Source organism: Typopeltis vanoorti, chromosome 9 (assembly GCF_054136105.1).
Source record: "Typopeltis vanoorti isolate ZY-2024b chromosome 9, IOZ_Tvanoo_1.0, whole genome shotgun sequence".
Classification (NCBI taxonomy): Eukaryota; Metazoa; Arthropoda; class Arachnida; order Uropygi; family Thelyphonidae; genus Typopeltis; species Typopeltis vanoorti.
This window is the reverse complement of record NC_143557.1, coordinates 98032544-98059959: the sequence shown is the minus strand read 5'-3', so window position 1 is coordinate 98059959 and position 27416 is coordinate 98032544. Positions and strand designations below refer to the sequence as shown.

The 27416-nt window shown below is 36.9% G+C and overlaps 1 protein-coding gene across 5 annotated transcripts in view; it reads left to right on the top strand.

Moving 5' to 3' along the window:
- LOC150103285 (uncharacterized) overlaps positions 1 to 27416 on the top strand; it is a 454389-nt gene that overhangs the window by 12441 nt on the left and 414532 nt on the right. For all 5 annotated transcript variants that reach the window (XR_016548822.1, XM_090397913.1, XM_090397914.1 and 2 more), the window contains exon 2: positions 26058 to 26184. Coding sequence is in view for 4 of the 5 variants with exons in the window: in XM_090397913.1 (XP_090254039.1) it covers positions 26160 to 26184 (25 nt within the window). In the remaining variant the exon portion in view is untranslated. The remainder of the gene's footprint in view (positions 1 to 26057; positions 26185 to 27416) is intronic.

Here is a 27416-nt window from a genome sequence, read left to right as displayed (position 1 = left end):
TTAGTATTTCTTAATTAAGTTATTATTATGATGCTTCCAAGCATTCATTGCGTGAGAGAGTACTCTACTCTCTACACATCTCCATTACTTAATTCACCAGCCACACTATGCTATCTTTTTTATTTTTTGTGTGTAAATTAAGTATTTCTCATGGCTGATTTTCCTGTATGTGGGATGAAAATTCCATTACCTCTGTATGAGATTGACTAGCCCCTTCAATTGAAAAAGCCTATATAATTATAGATTCCTCTCATCATGATGAAAATTGAGTTTAGTTCTTTTTCCACTCGAAGGGTGCAATGACCCATTGTTCTTCCAATTATGCTATGGAAGCACTTAAAAAAAAAATTGGCCACTGTTCCAAAAAAAAAAAAACCCTACAGCTTCATGAATTACAATACCAGAAAGTAGAATTGTTGTATTTGCAACACAAAAGCACTTTTTATTTGATTTGATTGTTTGATTAATTAATAGCACCAACATGATTTATTATTATTTGGATATTGATAATTAAACAACCAAGATTGACTTGCACTGAGCTGAGATTTATCTCTAATCGTGAAAAATTATGTTGACAGTGTGTGGGGTGCTATGTCATGTGCTTGTAAGGCAGTTCTGTTGTTTATAATAATAATAATAATAAACTACATATTTCTTATATATGGTGTTTCATTGTTTTGGAGCTTTATAATGCCAATACTACTGGTTTTTTTTAGAGAATAAGCAATAAACATCTGTTTAGAATGCTTGAACACAATGTTTTTCTTTTTTTATGGTAAAAGAAAATTGTCATAGTTACACGTATTCTCATACTGTTCAGTAAACTACCTTCTATATTTTTCTAGTTTAATAGGTTTTTATTGGAAATGTCAGTGGAAATGGAAATTAAAATATTTTTGATCTTTGTTTTTACCTATAAGGAAAATGTTAAATTACATTACTTTTGTCAGAATTGAAGCCTTTTTCTTTTTATTTCAGTAATTTATGTACACACCTACTGAGAGTTCACTTATGAAAAATATAATTTTCCGACATGAGATTGCTATGGTTGGACAAGATGGTTTTTTGTCATCTTAAGGTGTCTTGTCTCTGATGAGAACCAACATTCAAAACAGCTGTCAGGCCAGTGAAACTTAAACAAAATAATATGAGGCGAATATGTAAACTCATGAGCTGTTTACATTTTTCGATTATTATTATTATTATGATTCAGGACCTCCAGGGAGTCGCAGGACTCATCATGGGAGGCCCACCCTAGAAAACATAGTCTATCATACCACTACTTAAACTTATTCACGATTTGTGCTCTCACTACTCTATCAGGCAGTACATTCCACAATTCAACCACCCCTCCATCCGAAGAAGCCACTCTTGACCTTCTTGCTTGTGAATTCCTTTCGCAATTTCCAGGAATGCCCCCCCCCCCCGTTCAACCAAATGAAAGAACTTTCTAGCGTCAACCCTGTAACTGCCTCTCAACAGTTTAAATGTCTCAGTCATATCACCTCTCCCTCTGTCTACATTCTCTCAGTCTATCATCATAACTAACATTGTATAGTTCTAATATCATTTTTATTATCTGCCTCTGCACTCTTTCCAAGTTTAATATTTCCCCTTCAAATCCTGGTGACCAAATTTGAGCAAAATAGTTCAGGTGTGGTCTGATCAAAGCTTTATGAAAATTTTTTGTGAATCTTTCTGAATGACAATTCTTTTATCTCTGCTAGTCATTGTCCATCTCAGTATTGTAGCAATGCTCTGGGTTACATTCACCACCTTGGTGTGATGATTGATAGAAACCTGAATTTCAGGTTTCTATCAATCATCACACCAAGATCCCTTGCTTCCTCCAGTAGAGTATGCAGCCTCTTATCAATGTATTCCAAACTTCAAGACTTTTCATTTAGCTGAATTATTTGCCCATTTGTCCAGTTTATTCAAATCCTCTTGAAGAATGACTACATCTGCACTATTACTAATAACTCTTTCCAGCTTCACATCATCTGCAAACAATGTAATATCCATTGCAGTCCATTTGACAATATCATTGATGTAAAGGTTAAACAATACAGGACCTAGTACTGAGCTTGTGGGACCCCACTTGTAACCTTTTTTATTCTTTGATACCACTCCCTCATACACAACTCTGATATCTATCAATAGCTAATCCCCAATCCAGTTCACTAACCTGACTCCAAACCTGTGTGCTTCAACTTAAGTATCAGCTTATCATGTGGCATCTTAACAAATGTCTTTATAAAATTTAAAAAAAATGGCAGATATGACTTTTCCTCATCAACCACTCTTGCTACTTTATTATAAAAGGCAATCAGATTACTAAAACAAGAGTGTCTATTAACAAATCCATGCTGACTCTCGTAGCATGGATTTGTTATTAGTGAGGGATCATTTACAACCCTGGGCAGATATTTCCCTCATCTTGCCCAGTTGTAAATGATCCCTCACTAATTTCTCCAAAATCTTAACTACTAATGAAATACAAACTGGTCTATAGTTTGACTGCAGTGGCACAGCACTATCTTGTACCCTATACATTCTTTGAGCACCTTTCCTGTAGCCAGACCCCCCCCCCCCCCATTGAAAAAGTAAGTTCTTTAGGGCAATCTCTCTCAAACCTCTTTATCAAAATCCCATACAGTTTCATTGCTTTATTGACATCCAAAGTACTCAGTATTTGAAACACCCTCTTTTAACATTTCTAAACCTTGAACCTGCCTATACCTTCTAGTATTAAAACCTACTTCTGTAGGATGAAATACCCCAATAAAGTATTCATTCAACAACTTCACTATGGCCTATTGCATCAGTCACTCTATTCCCAATTTTATCCGCTGTCATTCTTCTACAGTCATTCCTCCTCCTATTAACCACAATGAATCTCAGGACCAATCTCTTCTCACATTCCACTTTTACTTTCCTTATCCTACTAGTCACTCTCTTGGCCTTAGTCTTATATTTTTCATGCATCTGCTCTCTACCCCTCTCCTCTTCCTAACCACTTTTTTACCTGCAGTTACTATAGCTAAAATCTCCCATAACAATCATTCTTTTTTGCAACTACCTAAGCTCGACTTCCTAAATATCTGCTCTTCACCTTCTGTGCTCCATGCTTATAGCAGCATCCCACTAAATATCCTGTTCTGCTCACCTTGATCTTGATGCTGCTCCCTCATACACAACTCTGTTGTTTAATATTGTTTAGCCTTATTATTCCCATGACAGGCCACATTTGCTATCATCCACCCTGATAATTCTAGTTTCCCTGCATCGACACACTGACTTTTTCATAGAACAGCATTCTCTCCTGATGCCTATGTCTTTCCTTGTTCAAATGCAAGTTGTCTCTTGCATACAGTTCCTTTCTGTCTTCAAATGCCCTCCAAGCATCCATGCTATCATGCTATTCATTATTGATGCTCTTGTCCACAGCTCTGCATTATCATACCTGAGCAACACATTCACTGTCTTCCATACAACCTCAAGCAAGAACTTCAGATCTCTCATTACCCAATTCACACTGCCTCTCAAGTCATTACCCAATTGTCCCACTCATCTCTTCCACTTTTTCACATTGCTTAATTGTCATAGTCACACAATCATTCTTCCAGGCAAACACTCCTCTGAAATTCTATCTTGCACACCACAGATCATGAATTCTCTATACATAACACCTCTTAACACTCTGTTTCTTCTGACACTTTCTCTCTTTGTTCTCCTCTCTCTCTCCCTCCCCCTCCTTGGTTCCTATGTTGCTTTTGTCTCATTCTCTTGCTTCCACTGGTTCTCCTGTTCTCTATCATTCCCATAACACTCTCTCTCTCTCCCCTACTCCTGCTTTGCTTCACATTTTTTTTTTTTTAGTCTCCTAATCTCTTCTTTCATGCTTCTCAACTAGTTCCTCATGCATTTCACTTCTTTCAGCACATCTCTCTCTCTCAACTACCAACTCTCGCTTGACATTCATCATTCCAATCAACACCATCTTCCAAAACTATAATATCTTTCAAACCTACTACCCTCCCTAATTTTATATTTTTATTCACATGCTGCTTATTTTCCTCATCCTCGATTGTGCTACTCATCTCTCTCTTGTGAGTATTCACCCATTTCTGGCATAACACTTCCAAGGTCTGTTATGCTAATTTCTAAATCACACAGTTCATGTTTTCTGCATTTTACACAGACATGCACTTCCTGGTCTCTCACCTGCAACATTTCAGCTGCCAGGATGCCTACATGCTGTAAGCACCACATGCTACAAAATCCCAATAGTATGCTGTGTAAAATGTAGTCTTTAAATGTTGGAGGACTCGATGATAAGCCATTGGAAAACTGAATTGCAGCTGTTGCCATTATTCCAACACTGCACAAAAAATATTAACAAACTATACTAAAATATGTTTAAGTACAAATTCCTCAAGCACAGACTACCCCACAGATTATGTTATATCTAGCTTAGATTCCTCATAAATTAAAAAGTAAAATTATAATTAAAACTTTTTTTTTCCTGTGCTACCTCATAATATGTCTGATTATAGCCTTGCCCACTTTTTTTTAAGTAGTATAAACCAAGGCAACTCCCATGGCAAAGATTATATTCTCATAAGTTGTCTCATAAAATGTATATATATCATATCCTTTATAGAAATAGCTTAGTTTTGCTAGAATGAAGCCCTTTAGGTCTTCTATTTCATTAAGTTAAATTACATTTTCCCATTATCAAAAAGAAACAAGTTTGTTAGTGATTCACTTAGGTTCAGTACATTTCATTGATCATTATTACATGAACAGTGGGACAAGGCTGAAGCTAAATTATGAAATGTTTTGGATTATGGTAAATGTGCTCAAACGTATGTCTATACTAAAGGTAATATATGCATAATTAGTACCTGCAGTGGCACTTAGACATTTTTTTTTTTTAATGTAAAGCACATACTGGAGTAAATGAGCTAAAGGTTCCAGAATTACTACTCTAGAGACTAGTATTTTCAGGCTATTTTTACCATTTCAAAAATACCATTTCTGATTGATGAAAAGGGTGGTCTTCTCACACCTGGGAGTGAAATTAATCTACCATCTGAAGACATTTGCAAACATCTGTGGTGCTACAGTGGAATTTGATCCTATAACTTGTTGGTTGGAGAGTAGAGATGCTATCCACTGAGGCAACCATGCCAGCTATTAAAATTTTTATTAGAGTACTTTGTGTATTTGTTTATTTAAACAGTTGAATTTAAACAGATCTTGGCATAACGATGGATAGGAATTTGAAGTTCAAAGGTCACATAGTAAAAGTTGCAAATACAATTCAGAGGTCAATTCATGTTTTTTGCTGTTTGGCCTCATTCTGGAAATGAATATCACTTTCCTACAACAGATCTACAGCCTTCATCCACTCATTCAATTCACCATGGGAAAAAGAAAATGCGAACTTTGACATGTAAAGATAAGGAAGTCATTTTGCCTCTTTATAAGGCCTCAATAAGACCACACCTGAATTATTTGCACATATTTGGTCTCCCAGGTTCCAAGGAGATGAAGAAGCTGTGAAAAGGGTGCAAAGAAAAGTTACAAAGATTATATTCAGATTATGGTATTTAGATTATGAGGACAGATTGCGAATATGTGGATTACAGACTCTGGTTAACAGGAAAAAAGGGGGTGATGTGATAGAGGTCTATAAACTTCTGAATGGGTGTTATAGGAAATCAACTGATGAAATTATACGGAAGGTGGGGAAAGGACATGGAGGCATCCATTGAAATTTGTTTGCAGTCAAGAAAGGAGTAAGAGCTAGGTTTTTCTCTCACAAAGCAGTGAGTGAGTGATTGGAATAGTTTTCCTTTAGGGACTAATGAGTGCATCTAGTGTGGATGAATTTAAGAAAAGGTATAACAGCTGATTTGGGGGACTTGTAGTTTCCCTCAATGAGTCCTTGACTCCCTAGAGGTCTCAGATAATAATAATAATTTTAATATAATGCTTTATTATAAATAATGCATTTGATAGTCTTCACCATAAGAAATTATTAGAAACATTAATGAAGAAAAGAACAGATAGGAATGGCACAAGACCGATATCCTATATATATTGGAACCAAACTGCAAACATATAAATCAATAATGAATGGTTAGAAATTTTCCACATACCAAGGGTTAGGCAGGATGTGTACTTTCTTATCTTCTGTTCAATCTCTAGAGCATAGAAATTTTTGAAAGTTTGGAAGAACTGGAGGGAGTAAAAATAAAAAGAAGAAATATAATCTTCGTTATGCAGATTATCGTTGGAAGTTTATTTTCCACTTGGTTAGACTATATGGGAGATACTGAGACTATATGTCTCAGTATCTCTTATAACGAGTGATGAGAGCTTGGTCCACCTTTACTACGAGTTGCCTCAGTCCTGAAAATACTTCAGGCGCAAACTTTGTTTGCATACACTTGGATAAAGGATTAAACTAAATTTATTATAGTCTAACCAAGTGGAAAATAAACTTCCAACATCTTTCTCTAAATCCAGAGTAATTTAATAATAAGGTGGTACACCTTTTGACAACTCATATAAGTAAATATGACCTCTCCATTGTTTCTGCCTTAGTATCACCACTTCTTGGTCTGATTTTCACTGATGAGACCTCAATAAAGGTCGAAACTGGTCTGGGTAGTGGCCCTTCCCTCAATGCATAACATTATACATGTCCACAAGGAGATGTGCTTTGCATTATTATGGGAGTGATGAGAGAGCTTGGTCCACCTTTACTACAAGTTGCCTCAGCCCTGAAGATACTTCAGGTGCAAATTTGTTTGCATACACTTGGATAAAGTATTAAACTAAATTTATTATGTAGATTTCAGATTGCAAATGTTAATAGAGCAAATAAATGCAGAGTAAAAAATATGGCCTTGCATTAAATATATAGGATTCCTCAAAGTTAACAATAAAAGTAGAAAACCAAATTATAGAACAAGTCAAATGTTATGTTTATTTAGATTTATTTTAATGCTATACTTATCTTTAAAGGTATCTGTGGCATAACTATAAACAAATTGCCTCCATATAATTTATGTAGTATTGAAATTTGTGCACTGTTTTCATTAAGTCAAAAGACCCATATATTTATTTCAGAAGCATATAATGGAAAAGCTGTAGTGGTAATGGATAAGGCCAACTTGTGAGAAAGATAGACTTCCTTTTACAGGATATCTTCACTTATCAAGAAATTAGTTCTGACCCTACAAAAACACAAACAATTAAGTTCCTTGATGAAGTTGTTAGTTCAGATCAAACTACTTTGGATAAGTTATGCATCCATTTTGGAAGGCCTCCTTGTTTATATGGGCTCCCAAAAATTCATAAAGAAGGTTATCCCGTAAGACCTATTGTGAATTGTATTGCCCCCCCAATCTATAGAATTGCTAAATTTCTTTCACATTTATTAACTGCCAATATTGGATAATCCAGATCATTCATCAAGAATTCCACATATTTTCTTGGAAAAAAACAAGAATCAAATATAAGAGTTGGGTTTGTTAGTTAGCTTTGACATTGTTTCCCTTTTTACCAACGTTTTGCTATCTAACACTGTTAGTTTACTGAATGATGATTTCTCTCCTGATGTTAAGATTTTTGAATTTGTTATATAATTGGGATATTTCAGATGCTAAAACAAGATCTATAGACAGATTTTGAAGGCACTGCCATGAGTAGCCCTTTGTCTCCACCTCTGGCAAACTATTTTTTGAACCATCTGGAAGTTAGTTACCTTATTCTCATCCATTCATCCCCAACCCTCTCTTTGGTTTCATTACATCGATGATTTTTTTTTTTGCTGTTTGGCCTCAGTCTGGAAATGAGTATCACTTTCCTACAATAGATCAATAGCCTTCATCCACTCATTCAATTCACCATGGGAAAAAAAAAATGCTGTAATTTACTATTCTTGGACATCCTTCTTACTCACATAGCCTTTGGCACTTTGTCAACTAGTGTTTATTGAAAATCTACCTTTACTGGCAAATACATTCATCAAAAGTCTGCTCATCACACCTCTCAAACAAATTGGTGTTATCAAGGTCTGTTAATTAAAGACCTCGATAATACTAATACCTTGATAAAGACCTTGATAAACACAAAATGTATGCTTCTCTCCCTCAAGCTTACAACAAGAACTTCTCACTATCAAAACTTTAATGAAATTAAATGATTATGACCTTCATCAAATCCAGCAGGAAATTGACTCCTATGTTCCAATGCCTAAGGATCCTTCAACAGACTGCAGGGTTCCAGTCCCTTATATTTTTGCCATCTCTGAACTTATTAGTAGGATTTTGAAAAAGTGTCAACTTATTCACATATTTTCCTACTAACATAATTTCTCATATGTTACCATCTACAAAAGACAAACCATCACCTCTATTGTTAGCTGATGTTTACCAGATTCCTTGTGAATGTAATTTGACATACTTTGAGCAGGCAGACGAGTTGTTCTGTGGAAAAAATAATTAATGAACATCAGTATTACATTGAATATGTGAAGCCTCAAAAGTCTGACTTGGCACAGCATAGCATTCACACTAAACACAGTATCCGATGGGATGAAGCTCGTCTTCTCCATAGAAGCAGTTTTAAATATGAACGCCTTTTCAAAGAAAGTTGCAAAGTCCTACATTGGCCTAACCTGAATGGGAACAATAGTCTCTCTCTTCCAAAAGTTTGGGAGATTCTCGTTTAATGTAAACATCAAAAATAATTTTAATATTATTTATTAATATATTAATTTCTAGCTCACAGCAGCCCTTTTTAATTGGTAAATCGATTGTTGTATGCACCCTGTATTCCTGTTCTTTGATTTGCTGGTTTCTACACACTAATGGTGTACTGTTATTTTCAGTATGAAATATCTGTACTTTAATTAAAGTTAATTACTGTGGTTATTGTGTAATTTGTTGTTTAATGTTATACTTATTATTGCAAAATCAACATTTAACAGATTGAAGAATATACCAACATCAAGAAAAAAAAAACTAAATTAACAAAGATTAAATGCTTTATTTAATTGAGTAGAAACAATGAAGATCATATAAGGATTATGCTTTTGAGATGTGGATGTGCAGAAGAACATTGAAGAGCTCATAGGTCCCGAAGAAAAGGAATGAAGTTGAAGGCACTGCCATGAGTAGCCCTTTGTCTCCACTTTTTTTTTGGGGGGGGGGGGGGGGGAAATGATGGATACTAAAATAGAACTAATCAAGAACATACAAAAAAAGAAAAAGAATAATATCATATATGGGTCATTGTGAGACATGAGTTTTAAAAGAGTTATTAGAGGGAAGAATAGAAGGCAGGCAAAAGAAAGAAAGAAAGAAAGACAGTGACACATAGTTCAAAAACATAAAGGACTGGCTGCGTCTGAACTATGCAGAAAGCAACTCCAAGACACAAATAGATAGAGATCCATAATAGCTAACCTCATGGATAGAGATGACATTTTATGGGACATATTACTGACAAGAGTGAAACTGAGCTGTTCAAACTAAAAAGTGTTATTGGTTTAACTATTTTATGAAGGTACTACATCATTCTTTGGCAGTGGCATTATCTTACTCCCTTTTTTTTTTTTTAGGATCTTTCCAGTGACAAGATTTTCATTAAACAACAGAACAACATTAATTCTGTATTACTTTCCAGCAAAATTTGTAAATGTATAAATGCAATTATAGGATATCACACATGTTAAAGAATGTACCAAACAATTTCTAATACATATAACATGGTGTTTCCTTGGAGCCTTAACTTTGGCACATTGCCAAAGGAATGGAAAAAAAAGAACAAGATAGTTCCATTGTATTTGGAGGAGGGGGAGGCTGAAACAGAGGTAGTAAATTAAGCCAGTTAGTATTTCTGTAGTAGTTGTTAGTTTTGGGAATTAGTTAGGGCCAGAATTTAGGAGTAAGTGGATAAACACATGAAGCTTTGTAGGTGATACCATACCTTTAAGAGTAGATCTTATACTCGTAATCTACTCTTATTTTATGATCTTTATCAAATTGGATAATGGCAGTGACTAATTGTATTATTACCAGACTTTTCAAAGGCCTCTGAACTGTATTTTATTGCATACATTAGGGTATTTGGAAGCAGATAAATAGCATGGTTAAGAGGATGGCTGTCAGACAAATATCAAAAAATATAATATAATATGCATGAATTAGTACAACATAGAATTAGGCTAGGTAGGGAGGCTATATATAATTGATATTAACTCTTTGCACATTATGTATGTCCATTCTCATTTGTAGTATTACCACAAATTCCTATTGTACTATATATATATATATTTTTTTTTTTGTAGTTGAATTTTATTAAAAAAAATCATTAATATTATTAAGAGAGTCTGCGTGGTTAGCCTAGTGGCTGTGCGCTTCACAACCATATGCCTGGGGAAGGAGTGTCCTAGGTTCGATTCCTGTCGGTGACGTGAGGAGCTGAAGGATCTTCCTCAGCCATAGCCAAGTTAACTGGTCTTGGGCATGGACAGTACGGTTTTTCCCCCAGTTTATCCTGGGGTTTTTTATCCTGCAAAGCAGGCAAACTGGCCTTGAGAACTCAACACTGTGGACATAGGATACACTGGGGTGTAGCGCTGACCACCTTATTTTGTGAACTGTTTGAGGTCCGATGGTTAATAAACCCTTGACATAGCAAGGTAAAAGAGGGAAAGGAAGATGAGATGAGATTATTAAGAGAGACCTTCAGGGACACATCAGGGAAGGCCACATGTCACCTGCACTAACTGTTTTACATTTTTTTTAATTCATTCACAATACATGCACTCACTACTTAAAAAAAAAGGCAATCCATTCCAATCATGTACTATCCTATGAGAGAAAAATCTAGTTGATTTTTCTCTTATGAGAGAAAATCAACTCAGTTCAGTTCAAGCCATTCAATTTCTTCACAAGCATTCTTCTGTCAGAGAGGCTGTATTTTTCATAAATGGACTCTCAGTTGGTGCATATTGTAATTATTAAAGTAGAACTCTGATGCTGTGTTGTATTGTCATAAACTGTCTGTTCCATTTTCGAAACTTTTAAGATTTTATAAATTTAGCTATGAAATAAGAATATATTTTTAATATGCACTATTTCTATTAATTGCTGAAATGAATAAGCTCTTCTTCAGTAATTACAGTATGCACTGGTTGCAAGTTCATTTATGAAAAACACAACTCTAATATAGGATTGTGATCTCGTCAGACTTCTGTTAGTGATAGATGGAAAGAAATTTTTCAATATTTGAATTTATTTTGATACCATCTACTTTCATTACTTCAGTAGAAAGAGGTGATCTCTTCATTACCTTTATTTACCATTGCTCTTCCCAGTTTAGCACCATCAGCAAACAACTGAATATTTAACTAGCACCATCAACAAACAATCAAAAATTACTAATATTATTAATGCTGTCAGAATGCTTATGCATTCTGACAGCATTACTTGTGAGCCTGCTGCCATGTTATAATAGAAATGAACTGAATCCCCCCCCCTTCTGCTGTTTAACTTGTTTGTAAACGATATATCATGTGGACTGACTGGGGATCTTCAGTTATTTGCTGATGATGCAAAGTTTAGAAGAATTATAAGTAGCACTGCTGATGCTGGATCCCTTCGGGAAGATTTGAATAGACTTCTTACTTGGACAAAAGAGTGGAGGTTGTAGTTTTAATATCAATAAGTGCAAGGTGTTGTATTTTGGAGTGCAGAAAATAAGGCTGTGTACTATATCGATAGTGCTATACTTCAGATGGATGAGATTAGAGATTTTGGAGTGATGGTTGACAATAGACTGAAATTTAGAGAGCACATTGCTAGGGTTTCACATCGTAGTGCTGCTATGATAGCAAGTACTCTAACATGCAAGGATAAGGAAGTGGTTGTACCACTGTATAAGGCACTGGTCAGACCACACTTGGGCTCTTTTGCTCAGATCTGGTCACTTGGTTTTTAGTGTGATGTGGAGACATTGGAGAGGGGTCCAGAGATGAGTGACTAACAGACAGGACAGCAAATATCAGAATTTCAGAACACAAGGACTACATCTGGTTTCACCAATACAACCATCTGGTCTTGCTGACCATGTGCTGGATACCTGCCATAGAATACGGTGAAAGAAAGCCACGATAATACACCGTAGTAAATACAAATATGAAAGGCTTTTCATGGAATCAGCTTCAGCCCTAAGAACCAATCCAAACCTCAACAAATTTGGCTGCATGAGACTGCCTCAAATCTTTAGGACCATCAGGACTTTAGGAGAAATAATAGCTTCCTGCTTCTTCCTCACTTACTGTTTGTTGTGCCTGCGTGCACGTGTCTTGTTCTTAAGTTCCTTGAAAATGGCAACATAACGTTGCCGAAATATTGAAGTATATTAAAATTTATTTTAATGTATATCCTGGTTTACGTTGTAATTTCCTTAAATTATTTAGTAAAAATAAGTTTTAAAAGAGATAAACCGTGAGTAGACATATCGATACAAAATAAATAACAGAATAAACTCAATTAGAAAGGTTATTTAATAGTATAATTTTCGCCTGTGTGTCACAGGCATCTTCAGTACATTAAGCTCAAAATTAAACACTAACTTAACAAAATGAAACGCTTTTTGGAATTGTCAGTTAGTGTTTAATTTTGAGCTTAATGTACTGAAGATGCCTGTGACACGCAGGCGAAAATTATACTATTAAATAATCTTTCTACGTGAGTTTTTTCCATTATTTATTTTGTATCGATTTAGTAAAAATGGCTAAGACAATATCAGGAGTTCAGAATGCTGGCTATGGAGAGAGGTTGAGGAGATGTGGATTGCAGAGTTTGGTGGATAGGAGGAAGAGAGGTGATATAATAGACACATTTAAATTAGTGAGAGCACTTTTTTAGATTAATCCAGAGGGCATTATAAAAAGAATAGAAGGTGAGAGGGGAAGAACCAGAACTCATTCCTGTAAGTTATGTAAAAGTGTGATTAAGAAAGGTGTGAGGAGTAGATTTTTTACATGGAGAAATGTCAGCGAATGGAATGCATTACTAGAATGTGTTGTTAATGCAAGGAATGTTAAGGACTTTAAGATTCTACATGATAAATATGTTGTCAGTTGAATGAACCTCCCACAATGAGTCTGTCGACTCCATGGAGGGTTTTAATAATAAAAGGACAGTTGATGATAGCTAATGAATCAATATGTAGGTTGTGCAGAAGGTATGAATGTAGAGTTTGTGGACCTGTGACCTAAGTTTGATGGATGGAAAGATTTGCACATTGCTGATAGATTGCACTTAAAAAATAGATTTAAAGTTAGGTGTCTTGAGAGAGTTTTATTCACTGAGAGTGGAAACACAAAGTCAGGAAAACTAAAGTAATTAGGGTGGATGCAGATGAGGGTGTATGAAGGCACCCATGAAGCAAATGAGTGTGAATGAACAAAAAATGCAGAATCTAGTCTTTTAGGCAAGGTATCAGGGTAGTCAATTCAGTCAATTCATCCTTTAGGCTCTTAATGAAAAAGTCATTGAGAGCCTAAAGGATGCTACTGTTTCTATATACTAATACTAGAAACATCAGGAATAAGAGAGAAGAGTTTTTGGCATTGGTTAGTGCAACCTTGCCAAAAGTTATAAGCATTAGTGAGACTTGGCTAACAGTAGATGATATAATTAAAGGAATAGAATGTGATGGATTTAATATTTTCAGGGAGGATAGAGTAGACAGGATGGAAGGGGGGGGGGAATATTACTGATGATAGCAGATGAATTGAAGCCAACATGATTAGGAGTCAGTTGGACAGATACATTCTTTTGAGTCGATTGGTGTGAGATTGAGGCAAATGGGATAAAATATAAAATTGGTTGCTGCTATAGGCCAGGAATTGCCTATGATGATGTGGAAGACATGCATCAGCAGATTAGTACAATGAGTGCAAATTGAGTAATTATTATGGAGAAATTCAACTTCAGAGACATAGATTGGAAGGAGGAAAGATCACATGGCAGGAATAAAATGGAATTTATACACTTACTGAGAGATTATTGCTTGATGAAGCAGAATGTGATGGAGGAGACTCGGGGTATGAGAGAGTGTTGGATCTTGTTATAAGATTAGAAGACCTGTCCATAACTACGTTACCTCCAACTAGGGAAAGTGATTATGTGGTCTTGACTTGAGAGGTAGCAAAACATGGAAATTCCAGTTAAGAAAGGATATATGTGGAATCATAAGATAGGTGATTATGATATACTGAGAAGGCAGCTTGAAGCAGTACCATGGCATAAAGTTCTGCAAAGGAAGGATGTTCACAATGCATGGGGAATAGTCAAGGGATATCTGGAGGAAGCAGTATCACACTGTATACCCAAGGCCTTTCCTCCTGATGTATTTCCCAAGGAATACAATATACTGACTTTTAAATCAAATGTCAACAAGTTTCTCCTTTCCTAGCTCACTACCCATATGCAGTACAAATGTACTATAGGTTGATCAATCAACCTCTCGTGTATGGGCTCAACATTAAAAAAAAAAAAAAAAGCCAAGAGAGTAAATCGTGTAGTAGGTAGATGGATGATTCAAGCATGAGCAGCAAAAACAAGAAAATGTTGTGGAGATATATAAGGAGAAAGATGACCAGTTAACTCATGAACAGCACAAGGATCAGGCAAGAAAGGTGATGACCAGCATGGTAAAGGAAGGCAAAATCAGATTTATGAGAAGAAATTAACCGAAGAGGCAAAAGGAAATCCCAAAGAGTTTTCTTTGTTATGTGACAAGTAGGAGGAAGATTAACTATGGAAGGATAACTGTAATGAGTGTAGATGGTGGAGAGGTAACAGAGACAGATGAAATTGTTGAACTACTGAATGACCATTTTGCAAGGGTATATTATCCAAGTGAAGATATTGTTATGGCAGAGGTAACATAGACTGATGTGAGAACAGATTTGATGAATTAGAGATGCTTAGAATATTGCAAAATCTGAATGAAAATACAGCTGTGGGAATGAGATGGGATATCACATTTTAAGATACATAAATGATATGTGCAGGGGAACTGGCAATTTAATTTAAGTCTCTGCTCTGGCAAAGGCCCAAACAGTGGAAGGAGGACAAAATAATTCCTTTGCATAAAGGAGAATCTAAATCTGTAGTAGCGAATTATAGACTAGTCAGTTTCAGGAGTGGTGATGGAGATATATGGCTTCAAAAAGCCATGCTGCCCCTTTATGAGGGAGCAGCATGGCTTTGTGAATGTTAGGTCATTCTTTGCTAATCTAACTTTTTATAATAGATTGGAAAATGAGTTGGATAAAGGGTATGACTGCATGATGATACTGCTGGATTTTGCAAATGTGTTTGATAGGATACACATGAAACTCTATTATCCAAAGTGCCACAAATGGCAATGAATGCATTGCCACAAATGGTGATATGGCTTAAAAGGTTGCTACTGGACAGATACCAAAAAGTAGTATGTGGAGGAGCAGAATCCTGGAGAAGGCAGGTGTGCCACAGAGCTCTGTGCTTGGACCACTGGCATTTAATTTGTACATAAATGATATAGGAAATGATTTGAAGGGAGATATTCAGTGTTTGCTGATTATGCAAAGTTGGATAATAAAGGATAATAGTTAATCAAGGTGATGTAGAAAGCTTGCAGGATGATTTGAATTGGCTGACAATATGGGCAAAATATAATGGATGTCAATTTAATTTGGGAAAGTATAAATTCATGTATTTGGGATACAAAGATTACAAGCTGTGTACTGCATTAAGGGAACTGTACTCCAGGAAACTGATGAAGCCAGGGATTTGGGGATAGTAGTAGATAGAGTTGAAGTTCAGATGGCACAGTGCTAAAGTAGCCAGAGTAGCTCACAGGATTACTTGGTTATTGAAGAATACACTAACAATCAGAGATAATGGAATTATCATTCTTCTTTATAAAGCCTTGATATGACCACATCTGGATTACTGTGCTCAGGTTTCGTCACCTGGATTTCTTGGGGGATGAGGAAGTGGTGAGTGGATCCAGATATGAGTGATCAAGATAGTCAATCATCTGCAGAATGCATCCTATAAGGAATAAATTGATGGTTTCTAGATTGCAAAAGTTGGTTCATTGGCAAAAATGGAGGAGGGGTATATATGATAGAAACATTTAAGTTACTTAAAGGATTTTATAGGACTGATGCTGGGGAAATGTTTCAACACTTGGCTACAGGGAGTAGAACAAGAGGTCATCCCTGTTAGTTGGGTTACAGTGTGAGGACTAGATTTTCGCTTGTAGTGGTGAATGAATGGAATGGGTTGTCTGAGTCAGTGTAAGTGCTTTGTTCATTAATGGTTTCAAGGAGAAGTATTATAGATATTAATAGTTTGGGTCTCCCACAATGAGTTGTAGGACTCCATGGAAGTGCCTGGCAATAATAATATCCTCTCAGATTATTTCATATGTCATTGTATACAAATTAAACAGAGGACCCAAATGGTGTACCTGTGGTACACCACTTGCCTTCTCCTGGACGACTCAACTCCTCCATAAACTACTCTTTGATATCTGTCTGTCAGAGTTCTATGTGGAATCTTGTCAAATGCCTTTTCAGAGTCCAGCAGTATCACCGAGTAACCATTTCCCTTATTCAACTTCATTGTCACTTTATTAAAAAAAGTAAGCAAATTACTATGGCAAGACGTACCCTTCACAAAATCATGTTGTTGTTGTTGTTGTTATTATTATTACATGACACCTCCAGGGAGCCCAAGGACTTATCGCAGGAGGACAATCTACTCTACTTTGATAATACGTCTCACCCTCTCCACTACTACTTAATTCTACTATGACACCACTATCATCAATGTCATTTACTCCCCATCATCACCGACAATAGTATTTTTTTGTCTGTAAATTGTGTGTATTCTGAAGGCTGATTTTTGTCTGTACGTGGGATGAAAAACCCAAGTTTCTGGTAGAAAAGTCCCTTATAGAGAATCATATTGCTATCCACCCAGTCTTGAATTCTGTCTTTCACCAATTTCTCAAGTAGTTTAACCACCACTCCTGAGATCCTGATTAACCTATAACTTGCTACTTTTGTCTTGGAATAGGACTATTTTGCTCCCTTTTCACTCCAATGGCACCTTCCCAGTACTGAACTTTAAATTAAACACTTTGGTCAGAGGAGCTGATAATTCCCTTTCATATTCTTGTAATACACAGATCTATATGCAATCTAATCCCATGGCTGTGTTCATATTGAGATTCTGAATAGTTTAAACATCTTCATTTCTTCATTTCCTATTCTCCTATCAGGCAATGTTACATTTGGCATTGTAATGTCACCACTCAGATTATTATTATTCCTTTTGTATGGGCACCTCCATGGAGTCCAAAGACTTATCACAGTAGACCCAAATTATCCATACAATCTATCATACCTTTCCTTGAACCCATTAACAGAGTGCCAACAACTGTGCAAACATTCCATTCATTCACAGCTCTCCATGTGAAAAATCTAGTCCCCACATCCTCACTAACCGCACTTTTACTCAACTTCTGGGGATGACCTCTTGTTCTGACCTTCTAACCAAGTGCTGAAACATTTTCCCCTGCATCAGTTGTTTAAAACCATTTAAGTAACTTAAATATTTTTATCATATCTCCCTCTTTTTTGCCTATCAACCAGCTTCTGTACTTCCATGCACTCTCAATCTATCCTCATAGGTCATCCACACACATACCACTCACCATCTTCATTGTGTGCCTCTGAATCCTCTCCACCACTTCCTCATCCCCCAAGAAACCCAGGAGATCAGATCTGAGCACAGTAATCCAGATGTGTATGCATCAGGGACTTATAAAGAGGAATAACAACTTTCTTATCTCTACTTGTTGGTGTGTTCTTCAGTAGCCAAGTAATCTTATGAGCTGCCTTAGTAACCTTATTAACATGTTCTCCATTTTCTCATTGTTCTCCATGTTCTCATTGTCTGCCACTACCGTCACCCTAAATCCCTAGCTTCATCTGTTTCTTGGAGTACAGTTCCATCAGTGTGGTACACAGCTTGTAATCAGCTTATCCCAAAATGCATAACTTTACATTTCTGCGCATTAAACTTGCACCCATGATCTTTTACCCATATGGAACCTGTTTAAATAGTGCAAGCTCTCCACATCACCTTGATTCATCATTCTTCTTCTTCGCGTTATTCCCGCTTCCTATGCAGGGTCTGCGTGTTACTTAGATGCGACTACTTGTTAGTACTACTCCCAACCGACCCGTCGCCTGGTCTGCCGCTGGGGGGGATATATTTTTGACTGTAGAGGTGTATGTTCACGGGCCGGTTTGCCTGTTTGCGGGATGAAAAACGCCAGATAAACCCACCACTTCCTCATCCCCCAAGAAACCCAGGAGATCAGATCTGAGCACAGTAATCCAGATGTGTATGCATCAGGGACTTATAAAGAGGAATAACAACTTTCTTATCTCTACTTGTTGGTGTGTTCTTCAGTAGCCAAGTAATCTTATGAGCTGCCTTAGTAACCTTATTAACATGTTCTCCATTTTCTCATTGTTCTCCATGTTCTCATTGTCTGCCACTACCGTCACCCTAAATCCCTAGCTTCATCTGTTTCTTGGAGTACAGTTCCATCAGTGTGGTACACAGCTTGTAATCAGCTTATCCCAAAATGCATAACTTTACATTTCTGCGCATTAAACTTGCACCCATGATCTTTTACCCATATGGAACCTGTTTAAATAGTGCAAGCTCTCCACATCACCTTGATTCATCATTCTTCTTCTTCGCGTTATTCCCGCTTCCTATGCAGGGTCTGCGTGTTACTTAGATGCGACTACTTGTTAGTACTACTCCCAACCGACCCGTCGCCTGGTCTGCCGCTGGGGGGGATATATTTTTGACTGTAGAGGTGTATGTTCACGGGCCGGTTTGCCTGTTTGCGGGATGAAAAACGCCAGATAAACCCACCACTTCCTCATCCCCCAAGAAACCCAGGAGATCAGATCTGAGCACAGTAATCCAGATGTGTATGCATCAGGGACTTATAAAGAGGAATAACAACTTTCTTATCTCTACTTGTTGGTGTGTTCTTCAGTAGCCAAGTAATCTTATGAGCTGCCTTAGTAACCTTATTAACATGTTCTCCATTTTCTCATTGTTCTCCATGTTCTCATTGTCTGCCACTACCGTCACCCTAAATCCCTAGCTTCATCTGTTTCTTGGAGTACAGTTCCATCAGTGTGGTACACAGCTTGTAATCAGCTTATCCCAAAATGCATAACTTTACATTTCTGCGCATTAAACTTGCACCCATGATCTTTTACCCATATGGAACCTGTTTAAATAGTGCAAGCTCTCCACATCACCTTGATTCATCATTCTTCTTCTTCGCGTTATTCCCGCTTCCTATGCAGGGTCCGCGTGTTACTTAGATGCGACTACTTGTTAGTACTACTCCCAACCGACCCGTCGCCTGGTCTGCCGCTGGGGGGGATATATTTTTGACTGTAGAGGTGTATGTTCACGGGCCGGTTTGCCTGTTTGCGGGATGAAAAACGCCAGATAAACTGGCGGGAAAAACCCTACTGACCGCGCCCAAGACCGGCTAACTTGGCTATGTCTGAGGAAGATCCTCAAATTCCTCACGTCTACAACGGGAATCGAACCTGGGACACTCCTTCCCCAGTCATATGGTTGCGAAGCGCAAAGCCACTAGGCTAACCGCGCGGTCACCTTGATTCATCATTACTCTATCTAATTTTGCATCATCAGCAAATAATTGAATATTTACTTTCAAGTGATTTTCGATATCATTATATACAAATTAAACAGTAGTGATCCTGGCACATTCTCATAAAACACAAGCTGACATCCCACCTAATCCCACAGCTATATTTATATTGAGATTCTGCAATATCTTAACAATCTCCAATTCATCCATCTCTGCTTACACCTAAGTCTCTCACATATATCACGGCATTAACCTCACTTGTATGATATATATCCTTGCAAAGTTGTCACTCAGTAACTCAACTATGTCTGCTTTTGTTACCTTGTGACCACCACCACCATTAAGGCTATTCTCCATAGTCATTCTTTCTCTTACTTGCGAAGAAACTTTGGGATTTCCTTGCACTTGTTTGGCTAGTTTCTTCTTGTAACCTGATTTTGCCTAGTTTACCATGCTGATCACCACAGCATTTTCTTTTTCTTTAGCTCATGCTTAATGACATTACTCTTCTGTCTAACTCCTACTTGATTAACCCTCCTTATTTTATGTACTTTCTCTAGTTACTCCTTCACTATCTCCCATTCACTCCTAACATCTTCTCTTGCAGGATTATATGTCATGATACAGCTTCTTCCTAAGCCTGTGCAGAACCAACTGTGTGTGTGTGTGTGTGATTGACTTTGATCTTGCACTAGACTGTCTCAAATTACCCCCTCCCCTCCTTCCCACCAGTCTCCTCTTCTTTTTGACTGCATTTTATCTGCTGTCACCAGCACTTCCTTTCCTCCCTTTCTATCTTCCCTGAAAATATTAAATCCTTCACATGCTATCCTTGTAACTACATCTGCTGTTAGCCAAGTCTCACTAATGCCTATAGCGTTTAGTGAGGTTGCACTAACCAATATCCAAAACTCCTTTCTCTTGTTCCTAATTCTTTTAGCATTAATATATGGGAACTTCAACATCTCTTTAGGCCTCCCAACCACCTTTACTTCCTGAAGTGACTCCACTAATCAATACTTTTGCTTGAAAGACTAGATTCTGCATTTATTGGTTATTCTCACATTAACTTTCCTCATGGGTGCCTTTGCACACATTCACCTACTTGCACCCTAATTGCTTAAGTTTTCCTGAAATTTCACTTCAGCATGCTTGCTGAGCAAAACTCTCTCTAGATATCTAATGCCAAAACCATTTAGGTATACAGTATCAACATTATACAAATTCTTCTGCACAAACTGCATATTCATTCGTTTTCTATCCATATCCTTCTCCTCAATTTGCCTCTATCATAGTGTAGTGGGAGACTTACAGTCTTCACTTTCTCGCTCTTCATTTTTGCTTCATCCAACAATTCCTTCACATCTTCCCTAATAGAATGCTTCTTACCTTTCAGATCATTAGTACCAACTAAGACAATTAATTCTTTTGCCTTACCTTTTTGCATCCAGACGGCATGACAAATTTCATTAATTTTTGTGCCAGGAAAACATGCTTGTTATATTTTTGTTAAGTTTTCCTCTGGTCATTGTCTCCATCCGAAATTTTCTCATTATTATTATTATTATTTTGTTTCTTCACATGATCTCAATTTACCTCTGACCATTTGCTTCTTTATCTCACCCTTACTAATCCTTTGTTGCTTCTGCAACTTTTTGATTTTGCACTTTGTCCTGTGAAGGATGACATGAAGCATGCTATTTCCTTATTTAGGTCTCCTTGTTTTCTCTTGTATTTCCACCACTGCATGTTCAGTATTAATTCTAACATTAATATGAAACATCTGCTTGGCAAAATTTCTTTTGCAGCACACTCCCTCTCCTTCATTCACAATTTCTTTCTTTCATTGTAGGAACACTGTTGCTCTAGTTCTAATAAGAGCCTTGTTAGTGAGTGGCTGTGAACGTGAATCCATGAATTTTTTTTCTTTGAGCAATGAAAACAGGCTGAGTGCTTTACCATTATCTTGTTGGTACCAGTGGGAATCTGTTTTTGATTTCAAACTTCCAACCAAGTTATTAAAAGATTCGCCATTTCAACCAAAATAGTACTTCTGTTTCTAGTGCATTGCATACTAAAAGTTGATGATACAACTTTGCCTTATTCTGTGTATTCCTTAGATTTGGACAAAATTAGTTGTACTATAGACTCATTGAGGCCCATTTAATGTCAAGTTTCCATTTCAAAATTGTAACTTTACATTTCTTCTTTTCAGATTTCATTGCCATATCACTTTTCCTTTTGGACATGGTGAACTTTTACAGAATATTAATTAATACTTAGTATGAAATACAATAATGGGAAGACACATTTGCCTTGGATGGTCACATAATGACATAGCAGAAACACAATCTGGCACTATTTACAGATGACAGTTTTCTGAGGGGGGGGGGGTGTTTCCCTCCATAATCGGCTGCAATATTCAAAATTTTAGGGTGGACATATAGAGGACTGGTATAAATGTTTGTGACAGTATTAACCAAAAATGGCATCAATCAAAAACATATATATTGAAGTTTATCTGTACTTAAATACATGGAACTACATTAATTGCTAATGGTTTAATTCTCTACAGTCCTATTATTTTTATGCTCTGTTTATTGTTCATTGACCATAGTCTATACTGATCTGTATTTCTATCCTTCCTGGTTTTTAGTATTTGAAGATTTTTGGAATCATGTACTTCTGTTATCATACTCCTAGATGCTATACGAGTTATTATTATTATTCAGGCCTCCATGGAGTCAAAAGACTCATCGTGGGAGGTCCTTCCAAAGAAACAGCCTATCAAGACTCATCGAGGGGAGGCCCCCCCCCGAGAAACACAAAGTCTATCATACCACTCCTTAAACACTTGACCTTTCTTGCTTTTACCACTCCATCAGGCAATGCATTCCATGGTTCAACCACCCTCCATGCAAAAAAACCACTTCTCACCATCTTGCAAACAGTTTCTTTTCGTAACTTCCAGGGATGGCCTCTTGTCATCCCTGGAAGTTACCCGCTGTTCAACCAAGCGAAAGAACTCTCCAGTGTCAAGCCTGTAGCCACCTCTCAACAATTTAAAAGTCTCAATCATATCACCTCTCCTTCTTCTATCCACCAAACTCTGCATTTGACATTCCATTAGCCGATCCTCATAACTAACATAGTACAGTCCTGAAACGATCTTTGTTATCCGCCTTTGTACCCTTTCCACAGTTAATTTATCCCCTTCAAATCCTGGGGACCAAATCTGAGAACAATAGTCTAAGTGTGGTCTGATCAGAGACTTATACAATGGAATGATAACTTTTATCTCTACAGGTCAGTGTCCTTCTCATTATTGCAACAATCCTCTGTGTTACCTTCACCACCTTTGCAATATGTCCCCTAAATTTCAGGTTTCTATCAATCATCAACCCCAGATTTCTTGTCTCCCCTACTTCCTCCAGTATAACTCCTCCCATAGAGTATCCAGTGTCCCATCGATGTTTCCCAAACCTCAAGACCTTACATTTTGTTGCATTAAATTTGATTTGTGAAGTGGGCACTCTTGTTTTAGCAATATGCTCAAACAAGAGTGCCCCCTTCACAAATCCATGGTGACTCTCATGGATAACACCACCCTCATCTGCCCAATGCTGTATATGGTCCCTCACTACTTTCTCCAAGATCTTAACAACTACTGATGACATGCAAACTGGCCTATAATTAGACACTTCCAGTCTGCTACCACCCTTATGCAATGGCACCTTCCTTCCATTCCATGGGCACCTTTCCCACAGCCAGACTTTCATTGAAAAGCCAGGTCAAAGGCACTGTCAGTTCCTTAGCACATTCTCTCAAAACTCGTGAACCATCCCGTCCCACAGTTTTACTAACATCCAGAGTACTCAGTATTGGAAATGCATTCTCCTCCTGTACCTCTAAACCTTGAACCTGCCCTATCCCTCTAGTATTAAAACTGCCTCCTCCAGGATGAAATACTCCAATAAAGTGTTCATTGAACAATTCCACTATGTCCTCTGCATCGGTCACTCTATTCCCATATTTATCCCACAATATCATTCTTCCACAATCATTTCTCCTCCTACTGGCCACATAGCTAAAAAAATTCCCTAGGATTTTCTTTGGATCTTAGTGCCAATCTCCTCTCATATTCCAGTTTCGCCTTCTTTACCATACCAGTCACTCTTCTGGCCTGTTTCTTATATTCTTCATGCATCTTCTCTTCACCTGTCTCCTTATATCTCTTCCATAGCCTCTTTTTCGCATATAGCTCCTGTTTAATATTGTTTGTCATCCACTTTATTCCAAATTGTGTCCTCTTCTTCACTTGTGGAAGAAGAGGACACAATTTCCCACGCACTAATGATATCCCGTTTCATAATTTCCCACACACTAATGATATCCAGGCCTTCCAATTCCTCCTTCCATGAAACTTCCCCAAGTTGACATCTTAGACTATTATAATCACCTGCCTGCATATAATTGCACATACGTTCCCATCTCTTTGATAGTCCTGCATGCCTATTCATTTTCCAAGTCAAAACCATATGGTCACTCTCTCCAACTGGTGGGAGAGATGTCATCTCAGTTATTATCAGCTCTTCTGATGCTATAACCAAATCCAAAACTCTTGAACCTCTTGTTCCCTCTATTACATGTTGCCTAAGACATTTGTCCCTCAAGAATTCTAGAAATTCCATTCCCTTATTGCTATTGCTGCATCTTCCTCTCCTCGATTTATACTACTGTAGTTAAAATCTCCCATAACAATCATTCTTCTTGCCCTTGCCAAACTCAACTGTCTAAACATCCCCTGGTCCCCATCCTCTGTGCTCCTGGGTCTGTAGCAACACCCCACTAAATATCCTGTCTTCCCACCTCTACCTCACACTATATGCTTTCAAAATCATAGTGTCACTGCTTTCCGAAGCTTCCACTCTTAGAGAACATAGGTCGTCGTCACTTATCATAAGTAGTACTCCACCACCACGCTTTCCCTTCCTATCCTGCCGAAAAATGCTGTATCCAGCGACTTCTATTCCTGTTATTATATCCTCTTCTGTCAACCACGTCTCAGTGATCCCAATAATTTTTGGCCAGGCTGATGCTATCTGTACCACCAATTCCTCACCCTTATTCCGGATACTCCTGGCATTAGTATAAATCATATAAATGCCGTTGTTTCTATATCCAGCATTATCCCCTCTAGATTCCACTGGGTTCAGTATTACCTGATGTCATCCCCCTTCTCCCAAGTACCCATTCCCACAAGAGGCCACCCCTACTACCATCCTCCTTGGGACATACTGACTCGTTCAAAACAGCAATCTCTCCAGATGACTATGTCCTTCCTAATTCAAATGTAAGCAGTCTCTTGCATACAATTCCTCTCTGTCTCAAATGCACTCCAAGCATCCACATGTTCCAGTCCTATCTTGTCACACATTCTAGCTATTACGTCATTCAATATTACCACTCTTTTGCTCAGCTCGTCATTATCATACCTAGGCAACACGCACACTATCTTTCCTCTCTCTGTCAGAGTTGCAGATAAGTCTTTCAAACCCATGAAACTGTTATCGCATCCAGTCTCAATAAGGAATTTTTAACATTCCATGGGTTTGAAAGTCCCATATACAATTCATATTGCATCTGGAAGTAAGACTACAGGAGTAGCCAGTGGTCAATGGACACTAAATAAAACTTAAAAAGAACAGAACTGTAGAGTATTAAACCTTAACCAGTAACAATTGATGTAGTTTCATGTATTATTTAATTATTACTTTTTTTAATTTTTCACTTTTCTCTTCCCTCACCATGAAATGTTAAGTGTTATTTTATCTTTTAAAGTAAATGGGCTAACACTGAAGTTTCTCCATAATTTTACACAATGAACTTTTTCATATATGTCTGATACTCTTCATCTTTCTCAAACATTTCCTGCTTAACTTTGTCATCTAGTTTACTTCAAATGTTATGTTTAAAAAAAAAAGCACATAATTCATTGGCAAAGTGTCATTTTTTTTTTTTTTTTTTTGAGATATTGGAAATAAAAATTAGGAAATGCACAGCCATCTGACAAAAATGGACCACAATTGAATTTAGCGACTTGTAAACAGCATGAATAAACAATAAGATAAACTTGTATTGAGGCTTGATACAAAATTGATTTTTACATACACATGTATTTCTTTTGTGCACTTTTACGTAATTTTTTTTTTTTTTTTTTTTTTTTTTTTTTAATGTAGGATCCAAAAGATTGCAAATCCCCACTCATTCCTGTTACAGTTCTAGAACTTTTTAATAATCTTTCTGAATCTGAGGAAGAGGAAGAAGAAGATAGTGTCAAAATGTTTGGAAGGAGTGATTATAGAGGTAATTATATGTTATTAAGGAAAATTGCTTATTTTAACATCTAAAATTCTATCTCAGCACTGACAACTATTCATTGATAATCATATACATAAACACTAGTGTATGTAGGAAGGTTTATCACATGGTTATAAAATATATTCATAAAGTAAATTATACTTGGCAAGATTGGTTGGTTGCTGTCCTTGTGCCAATAAATCTTAAATCAAAGATCATATTATACCAAACCATAGGTTACAACAGTACACAAGGTTGAACTTGACAAGAAATTATATTCTTGTTTTAATCCTCACAAAGTGTAAGCAAAGAGCACTTGAATGTGCTCTTGATGTTGACTGCACATCAATTGCTATAATATCACATAATATAAAGCACACTTCCTTTCATACATGTATATTGCTATACCAAAGAGTCATTACCCAGACTGGTTTAACCTTTATTGAGATTTCTTCAGTGGGAGCCGGAGCCAGACCCAGAAAGATGCCAAGGATTATAATGATAATATAATTTCTTCTCAAGTATAATATACTTCATAAGTGAAAAATCTTCCTATAACTTTATCTGAATAATCCCAAGTTAGTGGGGGGGGGGAACTCCCCACTAGCATGTGATTATTTAAGTAAATATTAATAAGATTCCTGGTAGTGCAGTTAATATTATGGGTATAATATTATGAGCATGCACTGAAAGACAAATTTAAAGTTATCAGCAAAGTTATCTTTAAAAAAATTTTCTAAGTATTTTCTCAAAATACTATTAACAAAATTCTCTACAAGACTTGAATAAAAAACAAAGTTAAACCTCACAATAAAACTATAACCATTCCTTACATTAAAGGGACATCAGATAAAATAAACAGAATGCTACAAAAATACAACCTCAAAGCCACCTTTAAACCTCCTGCAAAATTAAAAAGCTTACTCAACTCATCCAAAGACCCACTCCCACCACTAGCTCAACCTGGAGTATACAGTATTTATTGCACCTGTAATATACCATATTTAGGGGAAAGAGGACGCACAATTCCTATCAGACAAAAGGAACATAAATGACACATTAAATATAATAACCATGGTGAAGCTGTCCTTTCTGATCATGCTCTGAACACTTTGCATAGAATTGACTGGAAAAGCACCAGTTGTTTACATCACACCAAAACATGGTATGAATGCAAATTTAAGGAAGCCTGTGAGATTCTTATCAACCACCTCAATCTGAACAATAATAATGGTCTA